The sequence below is a fragment of the Cherax quadricarinatus genome, chromosome 32 (genome assembly GCF_038502225.1).
Source record: "Cherax quadricarinatus isolate ZL_2023a chromosome 32, ASM3850222v1, whole genome shotgun sequence".
Classification (NCBI taxonomy): domain Eukaryota; kingdom Metazoa; phylum Arthropoda; class Malacostraca; order Decapoda; family Parastacidae; genus Cherax; species Cherax quadricarinatus.
The window spans coordinates 23,353,789-23,378,954 of NC_091323.1; the positions used below are offsets into that span (position 1 = coordinate 23,353,789).

The 25,166-nt window shown below is 40.4% G+C and overlaps 2 protein-coding genes across 20 annotated transcripts in view; both read left to right on the top strand.

Annotated features, from left to right (window-relative positions):
* The window catches only part of LOC128690290 (uncharacterized), a 60,206-nt gene extending 41,901 nt beyond the window's left edge, over nt 1-18,305 (top strand). For all 15 annotated transcript variants that reach the window (XM_070090513.1, XM_070090507.1, XM_070090511.1 and 12 more), the window contains 4 exons: nt 43-292; nt 7,770-7,930; nt 12,200-12,375; nt 16,671-18,305. In XM_070090513.1, the coding sequence (XP_069946614.1) occupies nt 43-292; nt 7,770-7,930; nt 12,200-12,375; nt 16,671-17,480 (1,397 nt within the window). In that variant the 3' untranslated portion in view covers nt 17,481-18,305. The remainder of the gene's footprint in view (nt 1-42; nt 293-7,769; nt 7,931-12,199; nt 12,376-16,670) is intronic.
* Nucleotides 1-25,166, top strand: part of LOC128690292 (phytanoyl-CoA dioxygenase, peroxisomal) — a 166,927-nt gene that overhangs the window by 28,437 nt on the left and 113,324 nt on the right. For 3 of the 5 annotated variants that reach the window (XM_070090520.1, XM_070090525.1, XM_070090524.1), the window contains exon 1: nt 23,841-23,997. The exons of 1 other annotated variant lie outside the window; for it this stretch is intronic. The gene's annotated coding sequence lies outside the window, so the exon portion shown is untranslated. Of the gene's footprint in view, nt 1-23,840; nt 23,998-24,049; nt 24,075-25,166 lie in introns of those variants that run through there. One more of the 5 variants, XM_070090523.1, reaches the window with a different exon arrangement.

Genomic DNA, 25,166 nt, shown 5'->3' on the forward strand with positions numbered 1-25,166 from the left:
TGAAAAAAAAAAAAAGGTAATTTTTGCCTCTGATTTTTTCAGAACAAGTTACTGCCATGTCACAGGAGCTAGTTACCTTGAAAGAAAAGACATATGAAAAAACTGAGTTGATGCTTGAGGTTCCATGTGTGGAGTCTCTAGCTATGGCATCTGTGGTGGTGACGCTGAAGATGTGTTGTGGAATCAATGACCTGGTTGAACACCAGCTCTCAGCAGTAACCTCAAAGATTAACTCAGCACTAGGTTCATCACACACTGTGGATTTGCTCTTTTCTTGGGATGACTGGAAAAGGTATACAGGAAAATATTAATACAAGAAGCACTTTCACCATTGCTCACTTCATCACTGTTTTGTGAAAAGCATGCTGATACTGCATTTCAAAACTGCAGATATCCCCACCCCTCCTTCAGAGTGCAGGACTTAAATCCAGCTAACCTGTTTCCTTGAATCCTTACATAAATGTTACCCTGCTCACACTCCAGCAGCACATTATGTCATAAAAACTACTTGCCTCCTCTCACTCTTATCTAAGACTTCCTGGATGTCTAAGTCCCACATACACAAAACCTCCTTTACCCCCTGCCTCCAACCATTCCTAGGATGACACCTACCTTGTTTTTCCCTCACTACAGATTTATATGCTCTTCAAGTCATCCTATTTTGTTCCATCCTCTCTAAATGTCCAAACCACTTCAACAACTCCTGTTTCAGCCTTTTGGATATTATTAACCTCACACCTCCTCCTAACCAGAGTATATTAGTGAAAACTGTTTTATGGGTGTGAATCATGGGTTTTGAATGTTGCAGCATTGAACCTGGAGGTAGTAGAGATGCTGTGAATACTATGCAGAGAATTTGAGGTTTGGAGATTAGGAGATGTGGATTTAACAAAAGGGCTGAGGAAGGGTTGTTGAGCTGGTTTGAACATTTAGAGAGGATGGAGACAAAGGGAATGATTAGGAGAGTGTATAAATCTGATGGGTAGGCTCCAGGATGTACATGTTTATAGAGTGGCAACTGATATATCGGATCATTATTTAGTTGTAGCTACAGTTAGAGTAAGAGGTAGATGGGAAAAGAGGAAGGTGGCAACAACAAGTAAGAGGGAGGTGAAAGTGTATAAACTAAGGGAGGAGGAAGTTCGTGTGAGATATAAGCGACTATTGGCAGAAAGGTGGGCTAGTGCAAAGATGAGTAGTGGGGGGGTTGAAGAGGGTTGGAATAGTTTTAAAAATGTATTAGAATGTGGGGTAGAAGTTTGTGGTTATAGGAGGGTGGGGGCAGGAGGAAAGAGGGGTGATTGGTGGAATGATGAAGTAAAGGGTGTGATAAAAGAGAAAAAGGTAGCTTATGAGAGGTTTTTACAAAGCAGAAGTGTTATAAGAAGAACAGAGTATATGGAGAGTAAAAGAAAGGTAAAGAGAGTGGTGAAAGAGTGCAAAAGGAGAGCAGATGATAGAGTGGGAGAGGCACTGTCAAGAAATTTTAATGAAAAGAAGAAAAAAATTTGGAGTGAGTTAAACAAGTTAAGAAAGCCTAGGGAAAGTATGGATTTGTCAGTTAAAAACAGAGTAGGGGAGTTAGTAGATGGGGAGATGGAGGTATTAGGTAGATGGCAAGAATATTTTGAGGAACTTTTTAATGTTAAGGAAGAAAGAGAGGCAGTAATTTCATGCACTGGTCAGGGAGGTATACCATCTTTTAGGAGTGAAGAAGAACAGAATGTAAGTGTGGGGGAGGTACGTGAGGCATTACGTAGAATGAAAGGGGGTAAAGCAGCTGGAACTGATGGGATCATGACAGAAATGTTAAAAGCAGGGGGGGATATAGTGTTGGAGTGGTTGGTACTTTTGTTTAATAAATGTATGAAAGAGGGGAAGGTACCTAGGGATTGGCGGAGAGCATGTATAGTCCCTTTATATAAAGGGAAAGGGGACAAAAGAGACTGTAAAAATTATAGAGGAATAAGTTTACTGAGTATACCAGGAAAAGTGTACGGTAGGGTTATAATTGAAAGAATTAGAGGTAAGACAGAATGTAGGATTGCGGATGAGCAAGGAGGTTTCAGAGTGGGTAGGGGATGTGTAGATCAAGTGTTTACATTGAAGCATATATGTGAACAGTATTTAGATAAAGGTAGGGAAGTTTTTATTGCATTTATGGATTTAGAAAAGGCATATGATAGAGTGGATAGAGGAGCAATGTGGCAGATGTTGCAAGTACAGTGGACCCCCGCATAACGATGGCATCACATAGCGATTTTTCCGCATACCGATTACTTTTATCGCAAAATTTTTGCCGCGCATACCGATTAAAAACCCGCTTACCGATTTTCGTCCGAGACGCGTCCAATGTGCCCTCAGCCAGCCTCACATGTGCCAGCCGTCCCATTGTTTACCATCCAGCCTCCGCAGTAACATCCAAGCATACACTCGGAATATTTCGTATTATTACAGTATTTTCGGTGCTGTTTCTGGAAAATAAGTGACCATGGGCCCCAAGAAAGCTTCTAGTGCCAACCCTACACCTCAAAGGGTAAGAATTACTATAGAAATGAAGAAAGAGATAATTGATAAGTATGAAAGTGGAGTGCGTATAGCCGACCTAGTCAAGCTGTACAAGAAACCCCAATCAACCATCGCTACTATTGTGGGCACCAGAAAGACAATCAAGGAAGCTGTTCTTGCCAAAGGTTCAACTGTGTTTTCGAAACAAAGATCGCAAGTGATGGAAGATGTTGAGAGACTCTTATTGGTGTGGATAAATGAAAAACAGATAGCAGGAGATAGCGTCTCTCAAGCGATCATATGTGAAAAGGCTAGGAAGTTGCATGAGGATTTAATTAAAAAAATGCCTGCAACTAGTGATGATGTGAGTGAATTTAAGGCCAGCAAAGGTTGGTTTGAGAGATTTAAGAAGCGTAGTGGCATCCATAGTGTGATAAGGCATGGTGAGGCTGCCAGTTCGGACCACAAAGCGGCTGAAAAATATGTGCAGGAATTCAAGGAGTACATAGAAACTGAAGGACTGAAACCTGAACAAGTGTTTAATTGTGATGAAACAGGCCTGTTCTGGAAGAAAATGCCAAGCAGGACCTACATTACTCAGGAGGAAAAGGCACTCCCAGGACATAAGCCTATGAAAGACAGGCTTACTTTGTTGATGTGTGCCAATGCTACTGGTGATTGCAAAGTGAAGCCTTTATTAGTGTATCACTCTGAAACTCCCAGAGCGTTCAGGCAAAAGAATGTCCTCAAGGATAATTTGTGTGTGCTGTGGAGGGCAAACAGTAAGGCATGGGTCACTAGGGAATTTTTCTATAACTGGTTACACCATGCATTTGCCCCCAATGTGAAAGATTACCTAACTGAAAAGAAATTAGAACTTAAGTGCCTCCTGGTGTTAGACAATGCCCCTGGTCATCCTACAGACGTGGCAGAGCGACTTTATGGGGACATGAGCTTCATTAAGGTGAAGTTTTTGCCTCCTAATACCACTCCTCTCCTGCAGCCCATGGACCAGCAGGTTATTTCCAACTTCAAGAAACTGTACACAAAAGCTCTGTTTGAAAGGTGCTTTGTAATGACCTCAGAAACTCAACTGACTCTAAGAGAGTTTTGGAGAGATCACTTTAATATCCTCAATTGTGTAAACCTTATAGGTAAGGCTTGGGAGGAAGTGACTAAGAGGACCTTGAACTCTGCTTGGAAGAAACTGTGGCCAGAATGTGTAGACAAAAGGGATTTTGAAGGGTTTGAGGCTAACCCTGAGAATCCTGTGCCAGTTGAGGAATCCATTGTGGCATTGGGAAAGTCCTTGGGGTTGGAGGTTAGTGGGGAGGATGTGGAAGAGTTGGTGGAGGAGGACAATGAAGAACTAACCACTGATGAGCTGATAGATCAACTTCAAGAGCAAGAGGCCAGACCTGGGGAAACTGGTTCAGAGGAGGGGACAGAGAAATTGAAGAAGTTGCCTACTACAAAGATAAAGGAAATCTGTGCTAAGTGGCTTGAAGTGCAAACCTTCATGGATGAAAATCACCCTCACACAGCTATTGCAAGCCGTGCTGGTGATTATTACACTGACAATGTTGTGAAACACTTTAGGCAAGTCATAAAGGAACGAGAGGTACAGGCCACTATGGACAGATATCTTGTGCGAAAGAAGTCCAGTGACTCTGAAGCTGGCCCTAGTGGCATTAAAAAAAGAAGGGAAGTAACCCCAGAAAAGGACTTACTACCTCAAGTCCTAATGGAAGGGGATTCCCCTTCTAAACAGTAAGAAGATAATGCTCTCCCCTCCTCCCATCCCATCAATCATCACCAGATCTTCAATAAAAGTAAGTGTCATTTAATTGTGCATGCCTTTTTCAGTTTGTGTGTATTAAAATTAACATTTCATGTGGTAAAAAAAAATTTTTTTCATACTTTTGGGCGTCTTGCACGGATTAATTTTATTTCCATTATTTCTTATGGGGAAAATTCATTCGCATAACGATTATTTCGCATAACGATGAGCCCTCTTGCACGGATTAAAATCGTTAACCGGGGGTCCACTGTATATGGAATAGGTGGTAAGTTACTAATTGCTGTTAAAGAGTTTTTATGAAGATAGTGAGGCTCAGGTTAGGGTGTGTAGAAGAGAGGGAGAATACTTCCCGGTAAAAGTAGGTCTTAGACAGGGATGTGTAATGTCACTGTTACAGCCCCCTGCCAAACTAGCGGTTAAATAGTTAACCTGCCAGCCGGCAGTACCACTGGGTACGTCATCAAACCCATTGTGGGGACTGCTGAGCCGGCCTTAGAGCTTTAAGTACCTGAACTCCTCAGGGTACGCATCTAAGCAGTAGGTACCTGACCACCTAATCGTACACATCTACTGGCTTTAGAAACATTAAGTACCTGAACTCCTCAGGGTATGCATCTAAGCAGTAGGTACCAGGACACCTAATGGTACACCTCTACTGGCTTTAGAAACATTAAGTACCTGAACACCTCACAGTACGCATCTAAACAGTAGGTACCTGAACACCTAATAGTACACATCTACTGGCTTTAGAAGCAATAAGTACCTGAGCACCTCAAGGTACGCATCTAAGCAGTAGGTACCTGAACACTTAATGGTACAGATCTACTGGCTTTAGAAGCAGTAGGTACCTGAACACCTAATGGTACACATCTACTGGCAGTAGAGTATTCTACTGGCTTCTGCTGATTTTAGAAGAAGCGCTCATCGCAGCTCACTGAGTCTGTTGGCCTCAGTTATCTGACGGCCGCATTCAGTGAGCTTGCAACATAGTGTGCGCTGCACTGGACCACCTTGCGGTGTGTCAACCGGCTTTGGAGAGTATTTACAGGACTACCGGTGATGTCTGCGGACTCGCCGCCTACGCTTGTCAACTGTGGGCCAGAGTCATCTGATGCTGTTTAGTGGGACATTACATGAAGAAAAGGTTGGAGTGTTACACTGAACTGGGCTAGGTCCGTAGTGTAACACTTAAGCAAGTATGATGGAGTGGAACACTGAGATATGCTACAGGACCGTAGTGGAACACTGAGACGAAAAGGGTGTCGTGTGACACTGAAGATGGCCTGGTTGTAGTGTACACTGAATAGGGTCATGTGACTGGCCTCGACAAAGACGCTATGCGGGTAGTGTGACGCAGAGACAAGGGTGTCAAGTGTGACACGGTTGCGAAAGTGTGTATTACATAGAGAAAAGGGTGTCAAGTGACACGGTGGAGAAAGAGCGTCACAACTCGGATAAGTGTCGTGAGAAACAGTTGATTGTAATTTATTATTTTAAATGTTACTTAATTTATTATTTTAGCATATAGATATATGACACAGTAGTGTCAAGAGTTGTACCCTGTGTAGGGTCGGGAATTATTTATTATTTTAGTAAAATGCTAATTATAATTTATTATTGTAACATGTATATATTATCAGATGTTAGTTCAAATACCTCTAGACCAAAGATAGTTGATTTTTATATTATATTAAAGATTAATTGATTTTAATGTGTGTATTTATGTATCCTGAACTCTTTATTACAAAAGGAGTAAAACTACCATTTTAAAAGTAACTTTTTTTTGTAATAGTCACCAAGGTTGTTTAATATATTTATAGATGGGGTTGTAAAAGAAGTAAATGCTAGGGTGTTCGGGAGAGGGGTGGGGTTAAATTATGGGGAATCAAATTCAAAATGGGAATTGACACAGTTACTTTTTGCTGATGATACTGTGCTTATGGGAGATTCTAAAGAAAAATTGCAAAGGTTAGTGGATGAGTTTGAGAATGTGTGTAAAGGTAGAAAGTTGAAAGTGAACATAGAAAAGAGTAAGGTGATGAGGGTATCAAATGATTTAGATAAAGAAAAATTGGATATCAAATTGGGGAGGAGGAGTATGGAAGAAGTGAATGTTTTCAGATACTTGGGAGTTGACGTATCGGCGGATGGATTTATGAAGGATGAGGTTAATCATAGAATTGATGAGGGAAAAAAGGTGAGTGGTGCGTTGAGGTATATGTGGAGTCAAAAAACGTTGTCTATGGAGGCAAAGAAGGGAATGTATGAAAGTATAGTAGTACCAACACTCTTATATGGATGTGAAGCTTGAGTGGTAAATGCAGCAGCGAGGAGACGGTTGGAGGCAGTGGAGATGTCCTGTCTAAGGGCAATGTGTGGTGTAAATATTATGCAGAAAATTCGGAGTGTGGAAATTAGGAGAAGGTGTGGAGTTAATAAAAGCATTAGTCAGAGGGCTGAAGAGGGGTTGTTGAGGTGGTTTGGTCATTTAGAGAGAATGGATCAAAGTAGAATGACATGGAAAGCATATAAATCTATAGGGGAAGGAAGGAGGGGTAGGGGTCGTCCTCGAAAGGGTTGGAAAGAGGGGGTAAAGGAGGTTTTGTGGGCAAGGGGCTTGGACTTCCAGCAAGCGTGCATGAGTGTGTTAGATAGGAGTGAATGGAGACGAATGATACTTGGGACCTGACGATCTGTTGGAGTGTGAGCAGGGTAATATTTAGTGAAGGGATTCAGGGAAACCAGTTATTTTCATATAGTCGGCCTTGAGTCCTGGAAATGGAAAGTACAATGCCTGCACTTTAAAGGAGGGGTTTGGGATATTGGCAGTTTGGAGGGATATGTTGTGTATCTTTATACGTATATGCTTCTAAACTGTTGTATTCTGAGCACCTCTGCAAAAACAGTGATAATGTGTGAGTGTGGTGAAAGTGTTGAAAGATGATGAAAGTATTTTCTTTTTGGGGATTTTCTTTCTTTTTTGGGTCACCCTGCCTCGGTGGGAGATGGCTGACTTGTTGAAAAAAAAAATAAATAAATCTGAGGTAGATGGAAGGAGGATTTGTCCTAGGAAATGCTGGAGGAAGGGGATAAGGAGGTTTTGAGTGCTAGGGGCTGGACATCCAACAGTCTTTTGTGAGCAAAGTGACATTTATGAAAGGTTTCAGGAAAGCCAGTTAGCTAGATTTGAGCCCTGGAGGTGGGAAATAATATCTGCACTCTGAAGAAGGGGTGGGGATGCTATGGTTTCAAGGGTCATCTGAACTCTGATGTCAGTGCCCTTCTGGCAAGACAATAATTAGGCGACAGTGAAAGTGTTTTCTTCTTCGCTGGGTCACCCTGCCTCAGTGGGAGGTGACTAGTGTTTTTTAAAAAAAAGATTGATAATTAAAATGATGTTATAACCATCTTTGAATTTTTATATTTTCAAAATAAAAATTGTCAGATATTTGTCTTACAGATATATCACAAAGTTATTGTGGTTTTGTAATCAAGTTTATCCTCTCCATGGCATGATGAGCTCTGCATCCAAGGCTGTGGGTAACAAGCAAGTAGCAATTTTCTCAAGGCTTTCCCAAATTCTCTCCTTTTGTAGATGTGCACCTGCTGTACACATGAAAGGTAAGTGGTTTGATACCTTAGCAAAGATATACAGTAGTAGGTGGGTTGAAAAAAAAAAATCACAAAATGTGATAGTTTTGGAGAAGTCTGAATCTAATTCGTTAACTACTGTATAAAGAAAAGATATTGATGAAATTGATTGCTAAATAATGAATATTGTACAGCCTCTCCTCACTTAGCGACATACTTGTTCACTGCTGCCTCGGACTTTTGATGGGCTCTCTGACCAGTATTCATACCTAAATAATGTACATATATTAGAGCTAATTTTCTCTATTCTGCTTATTTCAATATACAGTACACTACTGTATTTTTTTTTTTTTTATTATCACACCGGCCGATTCCCACCAAGGCAGGGTGGCCCGAAAAAGAAGAAAAACTTTCACCATCATTCACTCCATCACTGTCTTGCCAGAAGGGTGCTTTACACTACAGTTTTTAAACTGCAACATTAACACCCCTCCTTCAGAGTGCAGGCACTGTACTTCCCATCTCCAGGACTCAAGTCCGGCCTGCCGGTTTCCCTGAATCCCTTCATAAATGTTACTTTGCTCACACTCCAACAGCACGTCAAGTATTAAAAACCATTTGTCTCCATTCACTCCTATCAAACACGCTCACGCATGCCTGCTGGAAGTCCAAGCCCCTCGCACACAAAACCTCCTTTACCCCCTCCCTCCAACCCTTCCTAGGCCGACCCCTACCCCGCCTTCCTTCCACTACAGACTGATACACTCTTGAAGTCATTCTGTTTCGCTCCATTCTCTCTACATGTCCGAACCACCTCAACAACCCTTCCTCAGCCCTCTGGACAACAGTTTTGGTAATCCCGCACCTCCTCCTAACTTCCAAACTACGAATTCTCTGCATTATATTCACACCACACATTGCCCTCAGACATGACATCTCCACTGCCTCCAGCCTTCTCCTCGCTGCAACATTCATCACCCACGCTTCACACCCATATAAGAGCGTTGGTAAAACTATACTCTCATACATTCCCCTCTTTGCCTCCAAGGACAAAGTTCTTTGTCTCCACAGACTCCTAAGTGCACCACTCACTCTTTTTCCCTCATCAATTCTGTGATTCACCTCATCTTTCATAGACCCATCCGCTGACACGTCCACTCCCAAATATCTGAATACGTTCACCTCCTCCATACTCTCTCCCTCCAATCTGATATTCAATCTTTCATCACCTAATCTTTTTGTTATCCTCATAACCTTACTCTTTCCTGTATTCACCTTTAATTTTCTTCTTTTGCACACCCTACCAAATTCATCCACCAATCTCTGCAACTTCTCTTCAGAATCTCCCAAGAGCACAGTGTCATCAGCAAAGAGCAGCTGTGACAACTCCCACTTTGTGTGTGATTCTTTATCTTTTAACTCCACGCCTCTTGCCAAGACCCTCGCATTTACTTCTCTTACAACCCCATCTATAAATATATTAAACAACCACGGTGACATCACACATCCTTGTCTAAGGCCTACTTTTACTGGGAAAAAATTTCCCTCTTTCCTACATACTCTAACTTGAGCCTCACTTATTTTTTTTTTTTTATTATCACACCGGCCGATTCCCACCAAGGCAGGGTGGCCCGAAAAAGAAAAACTTTCACCATCATTCACTCCATCACTGTCTTGCCAGAAGGGTGCTTTACACTACAGTTTTTAAACTGCAACATTAACACCCCTCCTTCAGAGTGCAGGCACTGTACTTCCCATCTCCAGGACTCAAGTCCGGCCTGCCGGTTTCCCTGAATCCCTTCATAAATGTTACTTTGCTCACACTCCAACAGCACGTCAAGTATTAAAAACCATTTGTCTCCATTCACTCCTATCAAACACGCTCACGCATGCCTGCTGGAAGTCCAAGCCCCTCGCACACAAAACCTCCTTTACCCCCTCCCTCCAACCCTTCCTAGGCCGACCCCTACCCCGCCTTCCTTCCACTACAGACTGATACACTCTTGAAGTCATTCTGTTTCGCTCCATTCTCCCTACATGTCCGAACCACCTCAACAACCCTTCCTCAGCCCTCTGGACAACAGTTTTGGTAATCCCGCACCTCCTCCTAACTTCCAAACTACGAATTCTCTGCATTATATTCACATCACACATTGCCCTCAGACATGACATCTCCACTGCCTCCAGCCTTCTCCTCGCTGCAACATTCATCACCCACGCTTCACACCCATATAAGAGCGTTGGTAAAACTATACTCTCATACATTCCCCTCTTTGCCTCCAAGGACAAAGTTCTTTGTCTCCACAGACTCCTAAGTGCACCACTCACTCTTTTTCCCTCATCAATTCTATGATTCACCTCATCTTTCATAGACCCATCCGCTGACACGTCCACTCCCAAATATCTGAATACGTTCACCTCCTCCATACTCTCTCCCTCCAATCTGATATTCAATCTTTCATCACCTAATCTTTTTGTTATCCTCATAACCTTACTCTTTCCTGTATTCACCTTTAATTTTCTTCTTTTGCACACCCTACCAAATTCATCCACCAATCTCTGCAACTTCTCTTCAGAATCTCCCAAGAGCACAGTGTCATCAGCAAAGAGCAGCTGTGACAACTCCCACTTTGTGTGTGATTCTTTATCTTTTAACTCCACGCCTCTTGCCAAGACCCTCGCATTTACTTCTCTTACAACCCCATCTATAAATATATTAAACAACCACGGTGACATCACACATCCTTGTCTAAGGCCTACTTTTACTGGGAAAAAATTTCCCTCTTTCCTACATACTCTAACTTGAGCCTCACTATCCTCGTAAAAACTCTTCACTGCTTTCAGTAACCTACCTCCTACACCATACACTTGCAACATCTGCCACATTGCCCTCCTATCCACCCTGTCATACGCCTTTTCCAAATCCATAAATGCCATAAAGACCTCTTTAGCCTTATCTAAATACTGTTCACTTATATGTTTCACTGTAAACACCTGGTCCACACACCCCCTACCTTTCCTAAAGCCTCCTTGTTCATCTGCTATCCTATTCTCCGTCTTACTCTTAATTCTTTCAATTATAACTCTACCATACACTTTACCAGGTACACTCAACAGACTTATCCCCCTATAATTTTTGCACTCTCTTTTATCCCCTTTGCCTTTATACAAAGGAACTATGCATGCTCTCTGCCAATCCCTAGGTACCTTACCCTCTTCCATACATTTATTAAATAATTGCACCAACCACTCCAAAACTATATCCCCACCTGCTTTTAACATTTCTATCTTTATCCCATCAATCCCGGCTGCCTTACCCCCTTTCATTTTACCTACTGCCTCACGAACTTCCCCCACACTCACAACTGGCTCTTCCTCACTCCTACAAGATGTTATTCCTCCTTGCCCTATACACGAAATCACAGCTTCCCTATCTTCATCAACATTTAACAATTCCTCAAAATATTCCTTCCATCTTCCCAATACCTCTAACTCTCCATTATACACTACTGTATAAACATTTAAAAATATACCAGAAATGTTATAAATGGTGCAGCGGTGACATTAAAAAATATCAAAGATGGTTGACACAAACTACCATTATAGTATGCTCCTTACTTAGCGACGAATTCGTTTAACAACATGGTCTTAGGAACTGAACTCCACCATTAAGTGAAGAGAGGCTGTACATGGAAAAGTAGCAGTGATTGTGTAAAGTATATTGATACCTAATAAGATAGAAAACTGGTAAGTGTTTGATTGAGGCCAGAAGCATTCTGAATCATTAGTTCACCTGACAGAACCAAACTTGAAAATCTTGGGTAATTTTTCAAGGGAATATTTGCAAAAAAAAAAAAAAAAAATTACAGCCCAAATTCAATAAAAAATGCCCTCTTAGTCATCCTTATTTTGTTCCATCCTCTGTACATCTTCAAACTACCTCAATAATTTCTCCTCTGCCCTCTGAATAATACTTTTAGTAAAAGCATCTGAGGAAAAAAATGATCTCTGAAATACTGTTCATTTTATTTGATTTTATACAGTATTCTATTTACTTGATCAAACCTTTCCATATATACAAGCTGTTGATGCATATGAAGAATAAAAAGTGAAGTGATTTTTTTATGCCTGTCGACAGTTCTGTTTTCCTAAAAGCATCTTGGCTGCTAAACAGCAGATTACAGTACAAGATTATGTAATACTCTGTATAAGTAATGACAGTGTTAGAGACAAGTAAGAAGCACACAAAAATATAGAAGGTTATTTGTAAACTTAAAATTATCTTTATATTTGTTACAGATTTGAAAGATTACACACATATTTCAAGTATGTTGGACGACCATGGTCATTCTTTAAGGAAACTGTTTGATCAACACAAAGTATATAGAGGAACAGCTGATCCATTCTTAGGTATTATTGAGCAGTATGTAACAACATGGAGTGAAAATGACCCACAGTCACCAGAGCTATTGAAAGTAAGTATTACTAATTTTTACTTTTTTATAGCATGTGCATGGTAAACTTCTCGGAATGTGGTCGATACTTGTAAAAGTGTTTCAAAACAGGACTTTGAAAATATTAAGAGAAAATATCACTCAAACATCGTTATAAGATGGATCATTTGAATGTGGTTTCTGGTGTGTGTTTGTTTGTGATGAAAGTGGGGAAAGCAGATGTGTGTATTGAGGGTGAGTGAAGCAGATGAGTATTTTGGGGGGTAAAGAAAAAAAATGTATGTGTCAAGGGTGAGTGAAGCATCTGTATGTTAGGGGTAAAGGAAGCAGATGTGTGTGTTGAGGGTGGGGGAAGCAGATTTTTGTGCTTGGAAGGGGAAGCAGATTTGTGTGCTTGGAAGAGTAAGTAGATTTGTGTGTTTGGAAGACTATGCAGATTTGTGTGCTTGGAAAACTAAGCAGATTTGTATGCTTCGAAGACTAAGCAGATTTGTGTGCTTGGAAGATTAAGCAGATTTGTGTACTTGGAGGATTAAGCAGATTTGTGTGCTTAGAAGAATAAGCAGATTTGTGTGCTTGGAAGGGGAAGCAGATGTGTGTGCTTGGAAGACTAAGCAGATATGTGTGCTTGGGTGAAAAAAAAAGCATTAGTGTGCACTCAAGATGGGGAAAAATGGTGGGTGTACTCACCTATATATGGTTGCATGGGTTGAGTTTCAGCGCCTGGCTCTGCCTCTTCACTGGTTCTTACTATGTTCACTCTCCTGGCTACAAAAGCCTTATTGTACCTCTTCTAAAAGCTGTGTATGGATTCTGCCTCAACCTCTTCACTCTCCAGGTCATTCAGTTATATACCTGACTACTCTAAGGCTAAAGAAATGCTTCCTAATATCCCTGTCACTCATCTGAGTTTTCAACTTCCAGTTGTGCCCTTGTGTTCCTGTTTTCCATCTCTCCAATAATCTGTCCCTATCCACCCTGTCATCTCTCGGTATTTGGTACATTGTTATCATATCACCCCCAGTTCTTCTGTCCTCTAGTGTCATTAGGTTGAGCTCCCTTAACCTCTCACCACATAGGAAATACCCCTTAGCTCCAGGATTAGTCTTGTTGCAACCTCTGCACTTTCTCTAATTTCTTAACCAGATGTGGGTTATATACTGGTGTTGCATACTCCAATATGGGCCTAACATTCATAGGGAGGGTGTGTGTGTGTGTGTGGGGGGTGTACCCTCCTAATGGTGGTTGCAGGGGTCAAGTCATAGCTCCTGGTCCTGCTTCTTCACTGGTCACTACTCTCTCCCTGCTCCAGGAGCCTTATCATACCTCTTCTTAAAACTGTATATGGATCCTGCCTCCACTACATAACTCTTCAGATTTTTCCACTTTCCTGACAACTCTATGGCTGAAGAAATACTTCCTAACATCCCTGTGACTCATCTGAGTTTTCATCTTCCAATTGTGATTCCTTGTTGCTGTGTCACATGTCTGCAACATTCCGTCCTTATCTACCCTGTCAGTTCCTCTCAGTATTTTATATGTTGTAAAGTAAAAGGACGGCCGACTTGTTAAAAAAAAAAAAAAAAAAGTAAAAGGACACAGGTGCAACTAATGTGACATTTTGTTGTGGCAACATTTCGCTCTCCAGGAGCTTTGTCAAGCTAGACAAAGCTCCTGGAGAGTGAAACGTTGCCACTATAAAATGTCACATTTGTTGCACCTGTGTCCTTTTACTTTACATATTGTTGGTGATTCTACCTACTTTATTACATTTTATATGTTGTTATCATGTTCCCCTATCCCTCTTGTCTTCCAATGTTGTGAGGTTGAGTTCCGTTAACCTGTCCTCAGGACAAATCCCTCAGTTCCAGGACTAGTCTTGTTGCAAACCTTTGCACTTTCTCTAATTTCTTAACGTGTTTGAGCAGGTGTGGGTTCTGTACTGGTGCTGCCTGCTCCAATATGGGCCTGATGTACGTGGTGTACAGTGTTGTGAATGCCTCCTTACTTAGATGTTGAAATGCTATTCTCAGGTTTGCCAGGTGCTGTATACTGCATCAGTTATTTGGTTGATGTGTGCCTCAGGAGATGTGCTCAGTCTGATGCTTATCCCCAAGATCTTTTTCCTGTGTGTGTGTGTGTGTGTGTGTGTGTGTGTGTGTGTGTGTGTGTGTGTGTGTGTGTGTGTGTGTGTGTGTGTGTGTGTGTTTGTTTTTGTATGTTTTATTTTCCTTTTATGTTTGTTTTTGTTTACCTTGAGGGTGGAGGAAGCAGATTGTGCTACAGGGGTGGGGGAATTAGATATCTGAGCTGGAGTGAGAAAAGCTATCTTGTTTCAGGATTTGGGCATTGTGGTGTGTTAAATGGTGACTTGTGAGATTAGTAATTTAAATTTAAGGCCTAAAGACTGCACATAGATGATTAAGGCAGCAATGCACCATTATAATTACAACAAAAACCATCACATCAGGTTTCACCTAACATAATTTTAGGAGAATATTACAGGGACATTTAAACATGCAGTATTTGCTTATTAATAAGAACATATAAAATAAACACAAATGCACACGTCATTCCACTCACTATGAACACAAATATGATAGGTATTTGCACATACCAAAAAATATAGGAAAAAAAAGTGATCCATGACGGTTGTTTTTAACACAACTTCAGCTTTTTGACCTCATCACTGTGATATAATGCTGAACTATATATACACAAACTTCCCTGGATGGGTAGACCATAAAAATAATGAAGAAACTACTTTAACTAGAATGCCATACCTGTGCTTAGCATAGCTGCTAACTATTACTCAATTCCTTAACCTTTAGAAAAGTAGACTTCTAGTTAAAGGAAGGGTAAAGAGGATACCTTACTAAGGATACCTTAGTAAGCCCTTAGTCATGCAGTGCCTGGGAAATGGGAGATCATCAGGTTTGATATGAAGAAGGGGAGGATAAGTTCAATTCCTCGAGGAAAAAGGGATATTTTACTTTTATCCAGAATGGGTAAAAAGAAATGTTATCCCTCAAACTAAACATTGTTTTAATAAAGAATTATGTTTTTTTCTGTGTTATTTTATCCCGCATCATTGATGTTTATACAGTAAACTAATACAGTGGACCCCCGGTTTACGATCAGCTCCCAATGCGACCAATTATGTAAGTGTATTTATGTAAGTGCGTTTGTATGTGTATGTTTGGGGGTTTGAAATGGACTAATCTAATTCACAATATTCCTTATGGGAACAAATTCTGTCAGTACTGGCACCTGAACGTACTTCTGGAATGAAATAATATCGTAAACCGGGGGTCCACTGTATACAGTGGAACCTCGGCACTCGACTTAATTGGTTCCAGGAGGCTGTTCGAGTGTCGATCTGTTCGATTACAGAACTAATTTTTCCCAACCAATTTTCTTTTAGGTTGGCTGTTATCACTAACCTTCTTAGGTCCCAATGATGACTTATTTATACAAATACAGCCTCTCCTCAGTTAACGATGGAGTTCCATTCCCAAGACCATGTTGGTAAATGAATTCATTGCTAAGTGAGAAGCATACTATAATGGTAGTGGGTTTGTGTCAGCTATCCTTGATATTGTTTTAATGTCACCTTTGCACCATTTATAACATTTCTGGTATATATGTATTTTTAAATGTCTATACAGTATTGTCCTGTATACTGTAATAAAAAGAATATAGGAAATCAGCTCTAATATACATTATTTAGGCATGCATACTGGTTAGAGAGCCCATCGTAAGTTCGAGGCATCAGTAAACGAGTAAGTCACTAAGTGAGGAGAGGCTGTAATATAAAAAATGCGAAGAAACACAAAATAGTTTACAGCAAAGTTCTGGCAGGTCATATTTGTTTGGTCAAGTGCTGAACAAACAGTCGGCTGCCAAGTGATTTGTTAACCGAACAAAGCATTCGAATACCATATGGTACTCAAATATGGAGCTATTTGAATACCAAGGTTCCATTGTATATAGTACATTGGACACAGTTAAAAGGGTAAGTGTACAAGATATATATGATGCATTATTTCCTTGATGAAGTCTCCTTGATAGAATACCCATAACTGAGCATTGGTAATGCTGGTAAAAGGATATAACTTGGATCGTACTTTAACATACATTATTAAGGTAAGTACAACTACACTAGTTAACATGTCAAATCATTAGAAGACAGAAAATCAAACTTCCAGTACTGCTTTTGTTGAATGGCTCACATGGGTTTTTCATGTCATGTAAATATACCCAGTGACATTTGTCTGCTATTGAGCTTGCATTGTATTTTATGTTCATCATTACAGATTGGCCAAGACCTCATGCAGATGTCCTTTGCATCACATCAGCTGTTCTGGACTCAAAATATTACTCACATTCAGAGATGTCTGAAGAAATGTGGCTCCAAGATTGTTTTGAATCCTGTGAAATTTCCAAATATAAAACAGTTCAAAGATGCCACACCACTTAACAGGATTTGGAATTATAAAAAAATAAGATCAGACAAGGTTTTGAAGCAGCCAGACACTTACTTTGAACATAATGAAGGTAGCACGATGTTTATGGATAATTCAAGTGATTCAACAGTTTTTGATGATAACAGTAATAAGAGAGATACTGTGTACTGTTCAACAGGCAGCTTAAGTGATTCATCAGTTTCTCTTAACAATGGAAATAACAAGAAAAAATTAGTTTACAGCTTAACAGAGAGATCAAGTGATTTCACAACTGAAGTTAAAAATAACAATACCAATTTTGTTGCAGAAGAAAGCCCAAGTTGTTCACTCTCAGCAATTGGTGCAAGTGACCTAGTTGATAAGATTTACACTTCAAATGACAGCTCAAGTGATTCAGAAGATTACCAGGACAAAGTTGATAAGATTTTCAGGAATGAATATCATCCCTCAAGTAATATTTTGTTAGTACCAATGCCACTATATAGATTTTGGAAGTCAAATTTAGCAAAAGAAAAATGGAAATACTTTTGGGAAAATTTACCCATTAATTTCCAGTGGCTAATAACTGTTGGAAGTACATTGTGTTTAATATCAAAGGAGGAACTTATAAAAGATGTGAATCTCCTTGAGAAAACCTTGGTATTACATTGCTCAAGATGAAGGCATGATATGGATATTGTTTTTTATTTTGTTTTGTAAATTGATGGAGACTGATTATTGTACATTGTACAATTCATAATAAAAAAAAACAGATGGATTATCCAAGTACAATAATAATTTTTTTTTCTTTGGGAATCTTCTCATGAAGCCCATTACTAGCAAATGTTTATTAGTAAGTTTGCTGAAATACTTGTAGGTAATAAATTGCTTGGAAATGGTCATCCTACAAGGAATACTGTACAGAAATAGAAGTCTGTTTCAGGATGACAGATTTCAACACCTTGTATGAGTTTCTTCCTGCTTGATGGAATAAGAAAGGGAAACAGTAGCATTTATTCCCAATGTGTAACTGTCATAAAGAATATGGTAGCAGCACACTTGTGATACAGTATATGCAATTTTATATAATAAAAAAAAAAAACTTGAGGAGATTGTAATAAATCTTAGTGGGGGAAAACAGAAACCTTTAGGAACTTAATCACTAGAATCAAGGAATACAAATATGCTTGACATTACATACACAATACATATTGTAACACCTGTAACCACCTACAAGATTAGTTATAAACAAATTATGTAGTCTGATGTGGCAGACTGTGCTTAAAATTAGTTTTAATCACCGCTGCCAACACCATTTTACCATCTCTGATATTTTAGCAAATCTGATCCTACCTAAAACAGACACAGACTTCACTTCCCTGCAATAGACCTTGCTGAACACACACTTCACCTCATGGACCATTCCTCAGTCACTGTATAACCTCATATTTTACTTGTCTCTATATGAAGTGGCAGATGTCTTTTAATAAAATACCATAACCTACACATTATCTCTATCATCACCTCTCAGAACAATCACAAACTTTAAGTATTGGTTATATATTATGTAAATTATGTGAGTGAAAACAGATTTTTTTTTGACTTGACAAGCTATTGGAGTGTGAGCAAGGTAATATTTTTTGAAGGGATTCAGGGAAACCGGTTAGCCAGACTTGAATCCTGGAGGTGGGAACTACAGTGCCTGCACTAAATGAGGACTTTGGGATATTTTCTGCTTAGAGGGACATCTAACATGTTGTATCTTCATGCCTCAGGCAAGACAGTGATAATGTAAATGATGGTGAAAATGTTTCTTTTATGGGTCACCCTGCCTCGGTGGGAGACAGCCAGTGCGTTAAAAAAAAATGTCTGTATTCATATCTTTTTTTTTTTTTCAACAAGTCGGCCGTCTCCCACCGAGGCAGGGTGACCCAAAAAAGAAAGAAAATCCCCAGAAAGAAAATACTTTCATCATCATTCAACACTTTCACCACACTCACACATTATCACTGTTTTTGCAGAGGTGCTCAGAATACAACAGTTTAGAAGCATACACATATAAAGATACACAACATATCCCTCCAAACTGCCAATATCCCAAACCCCTCCTTTAAAGTGCAGGCATTGTACTTCCCATTTCCAGGACTCAAGTCTGACTATATGAAAATAACCGGTTTCCCTGAATCCCTTCACTAAATATTACCCTGCTCACACTCCAACAGATCGTCAGGTCCCAAGTACCATTCGTCTCCATTCACTCCTATCTAACACGCTCACGCATGCTTGCTGGAAGTCCAAGCCCCTTGCCCACAAAAACCTCCTTTACCCCCTCTCTCCAACCTTTTCGAGGATGACCCTTACCCCGCCTTCCTTCCCCTGTAGATTTATATGCTTTCCATGTCATTCTACTTTGATCCATTCTCTCTAAATGACCAAACCACCTCAACAACCCCTCTTCTGCCCTCTGACTAATGCTTTTATTAACTCCACACCTTTTCCTAATTTCCACACTCCGAATTTTCTGCATAATATTTACACCACACATTGCCCTTAAACAGGACATCTCAACTGCCTCCAACCGTCTCCTCACTGCTGCATTTACCACCCAAGCTTCACACCCATATAAGAGTGTTGGTACTACTATACTTTTATACATTCCCTTCTTTGCCTCCATAGGTAACGTTTTTTGACTCCACATATACCTCAACGTACCACTCACCTTTTTTCCCTCATCAATTCTATGATTAACCTCATCCTTCATAAATATCATATCTAAACCTACTAAATATAAATGTCATTCATACATACAACCTTTCACTCGTCATCTGTAATGCTGATGCAGACTTAGACATTTCCTGGAAGATTGTAATAAATACACAGGTCTTGTACTAGAAACAGATACCTGTTTGATGTCCCTCAGAAATCACTATATAAGAAAGCAAGAGGTTGGTAGACAGTACAAATTACCTCTACTGAAAAACCTGGTCATAATGAATGCACTAAGAGATCTATAAGTGTAAGGGGACCAACACCTCTATAAACTCCTTTCATGTTTCGAGGGGAATTAACGACAATTCCTGGGCCTCTTCAAGAGGAAACCTGATAAATTCCTCAAACCATTACCTGATTAACCAGGCTGTGGTATATAGGTTGGACTGCATGAGGCTGCCACCAACAACCTGGTCAATTAGGCCAGGAACCTGGAGGTCTTGGACCAGGTCATGGGAAGCAAATGCAGGTAACCTCATGCTTGTTTGAACAACTACAGAAATTGTATGCAGATTAGGTGAAAAATATGGAATAACTTAGGAATGTTAACCTATTGACCAACCTTGGCCTCAGTGTTGCATTCACTCTTAACAGATCCCTAATTTATGGGGTTTAGCCTTACATTTGATTATATTAATAATGAGATGAATTAAAAAGTTGCAACATATTAAACTAAAATTAAAGCTAAAAAAAATAGTGTTCTTGAAAACTTCGATAGTTACTAACCTGCCTTTTTTTTTTTTTTTTTTTTTTTTTTTTTTTTTTTCAACAAGTCAGCCGTCTCCCACCGAGGCAGGGTGACCCAAAAAAGAAAGAAAATCCCCAAAAAGAAAATACTTTCATCATCATTCAACACTTTCACCACACTCACACATTATCACTGCTTTTGCATAGGTGCTCAGAATACAACAGTTTAGAAGCATATACGTATAAAGATACACAACATATCCCTCCAAACTGCCAATATCTCAAACCCCTCCTTTAAAGTGCAGGCATTGTACTTCCCATTTCCAGGACTCAAGTCCGACTATATGAAAACAACCGGTTTCCCTGAATCCCTTCACTAAATATTACCCTGCTCACACTCCAACAGATCGTCAGGTCCCAAGTATCATTCGTCTCCATTCACTCCTATCTAACACGCTCATGCACGCTTGCTGGAAGTCCAAGCCCCTCGCCCACAAAACCTCCTTTATCCGCTCTTTCCAACCCTTTCGAGGACGACCCCTACCCCTCCTTCCTTCCCCTATAGATTTATATGCTTTCCATGTCATTCTACTTTGATCCATTCTCTCTAAATGACCAAACCACCTCAACAACCCCTCTTCAGCCCTCTGACTAATGCTTTTATTAACTCCACACCTTCTCCTAATTTCCACACTCCGAATTTTCTGCATAATATTTACACCACACATTGCCCTTAGACAGGACATCTCCACTGCCTCCAACCGTCTCCTCGCTGCTGCATTTACCACCCAAGCTTCACATCCATATAAGAGTGTTGGTACTACTATACTTTCATACATTCCCTTCTTTGCCTCCATAGATAACATTTTTTGACTCCACATATACCTCAACGCACCACTCACCTTTTTTCCCTCATCAGTTCTATGATTAACCTCATCCTTCATAAATCCATCCGCCGACACGTCAACTCCCAAGTATCGGAAAACATTCACTTCTTCCATACTCGTCCTCCTCAATTTGATATCCAATTTTTCTTTATCTAAATCATTTGATACTCTCATCACCTTACTCTTTTCTATGTTCACTTTCAACTTTCTACCTTTACACACATTCTCAAACTCATCCACTAACCTTTGCAATTTTTCTTTAGAATCTCCCATAAGCACAGTATCATCAGCAAAAAGTAACTGTGTCAATTCCCATTTTGAATTTGATTCCCCATAATTTAATCCCACCCCTCTCCCGAACACCCTAGCATTTACTTCTTTTACAACCCCATCTATAAATATATTAAACAACCATGGTGACATTACACATCCCTGTCTAAGACCTACTTTTACCGGGAAGTATTCTCCCTCTCACTATCCTTATAAAAGCTCTTTACAGCATTTAGTAACTTACCACCTATTCCATATACTTGCAACATCTGCCACATTGCTCCTCTATCCACTCTATCATATGCCTTTTCTAAATCCATAAATGCAATAAAAACTTCCCTACCTTTATCTAAATACTGTTCACATATATGCTTCAATGTAAACACTTGATCTACACATCCCCTACCCACTCTGAAGCCTCCCTGCTCATCCACAATCCTACATTCTGTCTTACCTCTAATTCTTTCAATTATAACCCTACCGTATACTTTTCCTGGTATACCCAGTAAACTTATTCCTCTATAATTTTTACAATCTCTTTTGTCCCCTTTCTCTTTATATAAAGGGACTATACATGCTCTCTGCCAATCCCTAGGTACCTTCCCCTCTTTCATACATTTATTAAACAAAAGTACCAACCACTCCAACATTAGATCCCCCCCTGCTTTTAACATTTCTGTCATGATCCCATCAGCTCCAGCTGCTTTACCCCCTTTCATTCTACGTAATGCCTCACATACCTCCACCACAGTTTATAAATATAAATTAGTCTTTTGTGTAATTTCGTTATTAAACCTTTATCATGCCCTACCCTGTAGTGCTGTAAGTGTATCTTGACTATTATTGATGGTTTCCTGTCAGTGTCTTGTACGTACTAGATTCGTAGGGGGCAAATAAATATGCAGTTTTTAGTGCATTAGTTTTTGTCAAAGTTTGCGCTAAATAATGTACTCACCTAATTGTGGTTGCAGGGGTCGAGACTCGGCTCCTGGCTGTTTACTGCATCATATTTATGTACTGCCTTGGTGGAAGGCGGCAGACTTGTTGAAAAAAAAAATAATGAACAAAATATTTATTGTGCCATATTTATGTACTGTATACCCCTCAAGGAAGGTTTCTTGATGCTGGTAAGGGGCTCTTGATCTAGGGAATTGGATCTGTGCTCCAGTTACCTGAAGTGAGCCTGAATGCCTTCCATCCCCCCCGCCCCCACAGGCACTGTGTAATCCCTACGGGTTTAGTGCCCCCTTATAATAATATAATATCTTTATTTATACAAGTACATGTACAAGGTATACAGGCCTAGCTAACATCAATGACATACTACTATATAGAAAGCCCCTTGTTATACAGAGCATTTTGGGCAAATTAGGTCACTTTTGCTCCAGGATGTGACCCACAACCAGTCAACTAGCACCCTGGTACCCATTTTACTGATGGGGAACATAGACAACTGGTGTAAAGAAACATGCCCACTGTTTCTACCCTTGCTGGGAATCAAACCTGGACCCTCACTATGTGAAGCGAGAGCTTTAGCTTCCAGGCCATGGGGCACCTTGATAATAATAATGTATACTGTATAATGAATGTTTATTGCACCTTATTTAGGTACTGTATACTGAATTAAATAAACATCATCTCCTCCCTCCTCCTCCTCCTCCTCCTTCCTGATCCTACTCCTCCTCCTCCTCCCTCCTTCCTCCTCCTCCTCCCTTCCTCCTCCCTCCTCCTCCCTTCTTCCTCCTCCTTCCTTTCTCCTCCCTCCCTCCCTCCTTCTCCCTCCCTCCTTCTCCCTCCCTCCTCCCTCCCTCCCTCCCTCCCTCCCTCCCTCCCTCCTCCCTCCCTCCCTCCCTCCCTCCCTCCCTCCCTCCCTCCCTCCCTCCCTCCCTCCCCCCCTCCCTCCCTCCCTCCCTCCCTCCCTCCTTCTCCCTCCCTCCTTCTCCCTCCCTCCTTCTCCCTCCCTCCATCTCCCTCCCTCCTTCCTTCCTTCCTTCCTTCCTTCCTTCCTTCCTTCCTTCCTTCCTTCCTTCCCTCCCTCCCTCCCTTCCTTCCTTCCTTCCTTCCTTCCTTCCTTCCTTCCTTCCTTCCTTCCTTCCTTACTTCCTTCCTTCCCCTCCTCCCCTCCCTCCTCCTCCTCCTCCTCCTCCTCCTTCTGCTGCCGCTGCCACTGGTGAAGGGTTCGATTCCCAGCGAAGGTAGAAACATTGGGTATGTTTCTTTATACTGGTTGTCTATGTTCACCATCAGTAAAATGAGTACCTGGGTGTTAGTCGACTGGTGTGGGTCGCATCCTGGGACAAACCTGACCTAATTTGCCCGAAATGCTATGCATAACAAGCAGCTTTCCATATAGTAGAATGTCATTGATGTTAGCTAGGCCTGTATACCTTGTGCATATACTTGCAGTAAAAAAAATAAAAATAAAAAAAGTGTGCTCGAGCTGTGTCAACCTTTAACACCAACAATAACAGCGCAGTTGTCTTGGCTCACTTGATGGGGAAGGACACTTATACTTCATGAGAAACGATTGTTCAGTCTTCTTCCTTCTAGATTGGGTAGTTTTCCTTCCAAGAAGAGACTAGAAGGTAAGGCTGTGTGTGCTGGATAAACTGTCATTGGCGTTTAACCCATAAATACTGCCCTTTTGTCACTGCGTCAACTGGTAGGACCTAAAAATAAACAGACATGGCAGTAACTTGGAAACTATTTAGATATAGTTTCGCCTTCACAAGAAGGCTAATTGAAGTCGATGAACAATACCTGGATTAACATGTTAGATTATTTGCAGAATATAGTAATATGGTGGTAGTAAGTAATACTGATAGAATTACTGATAAAATAATAATATTTTAGCATGATACATGTTTGCACAAAGTAGTGTAATAATTGGGTGAACATGCCAAAAGCCCCTTTATATGCAGAACATTTCGGGCAAACTTAACACTAACGTAACATTAATAAGACAATAACTGTTGTCATTGTAAGTATGGTCTTTAGGCGAGTTAAAATGAATACAAGAAAATTGAATATTGTTAGTTCACTCTACGGTTTTAATTAGTTTGGTAGAGAAGAATTAGTTTTGATATAGTATATAAAAAATATAGTATTACAATTTAAAACAATGAAGTTGAATGTGCATTTATTTGGCATAATGCATGTGTTTGTGAAGCTTTTTCCACACACTACAAACACCTTACATTGTGTACAAGTTGTCTTCACGTTGGTTCAGTAGAATAAATAACAGCACTCCCATTCTCATGCAAAACCATTTTTAGAGCGAATGATGCTATGAGTGAAGGTATACAAAAAAAATATTTTTCTACAGTTATCCCCCAGTAATACTATACACAGCTTCTCTGGTGTTCGACTAGAAAAATTGAATTCTTGCCGTCACTACCACAGGCTGCCTGGCGACTACATCTCGTATTTGTGAATTTGTTCTATGAAGGTTGTATGTATTATGTTTAAGATAAGATTTTCTTTCGATAATTAACCCCAGAGGGTTAGCCACCCAGGATAACTCAAGAAAGTCAGTGCATCATCGAGGACTGTAACTTATTTCCATTGGGTTCTTCAATCTTGTCCCCCAGGATGCAACCCACACCAGTCGACTCATACCCAGGTACCTATTTGCTGCTAGGTGAACAGGACAACAGGTGTAAGGAAACAAGTCAAAATGTTTCCACTCACCGGGAATCGAACCCGGGCCCTCCATGTGTGAAGTGAGAGCTTTAGCCACCAGGATGGATTAATG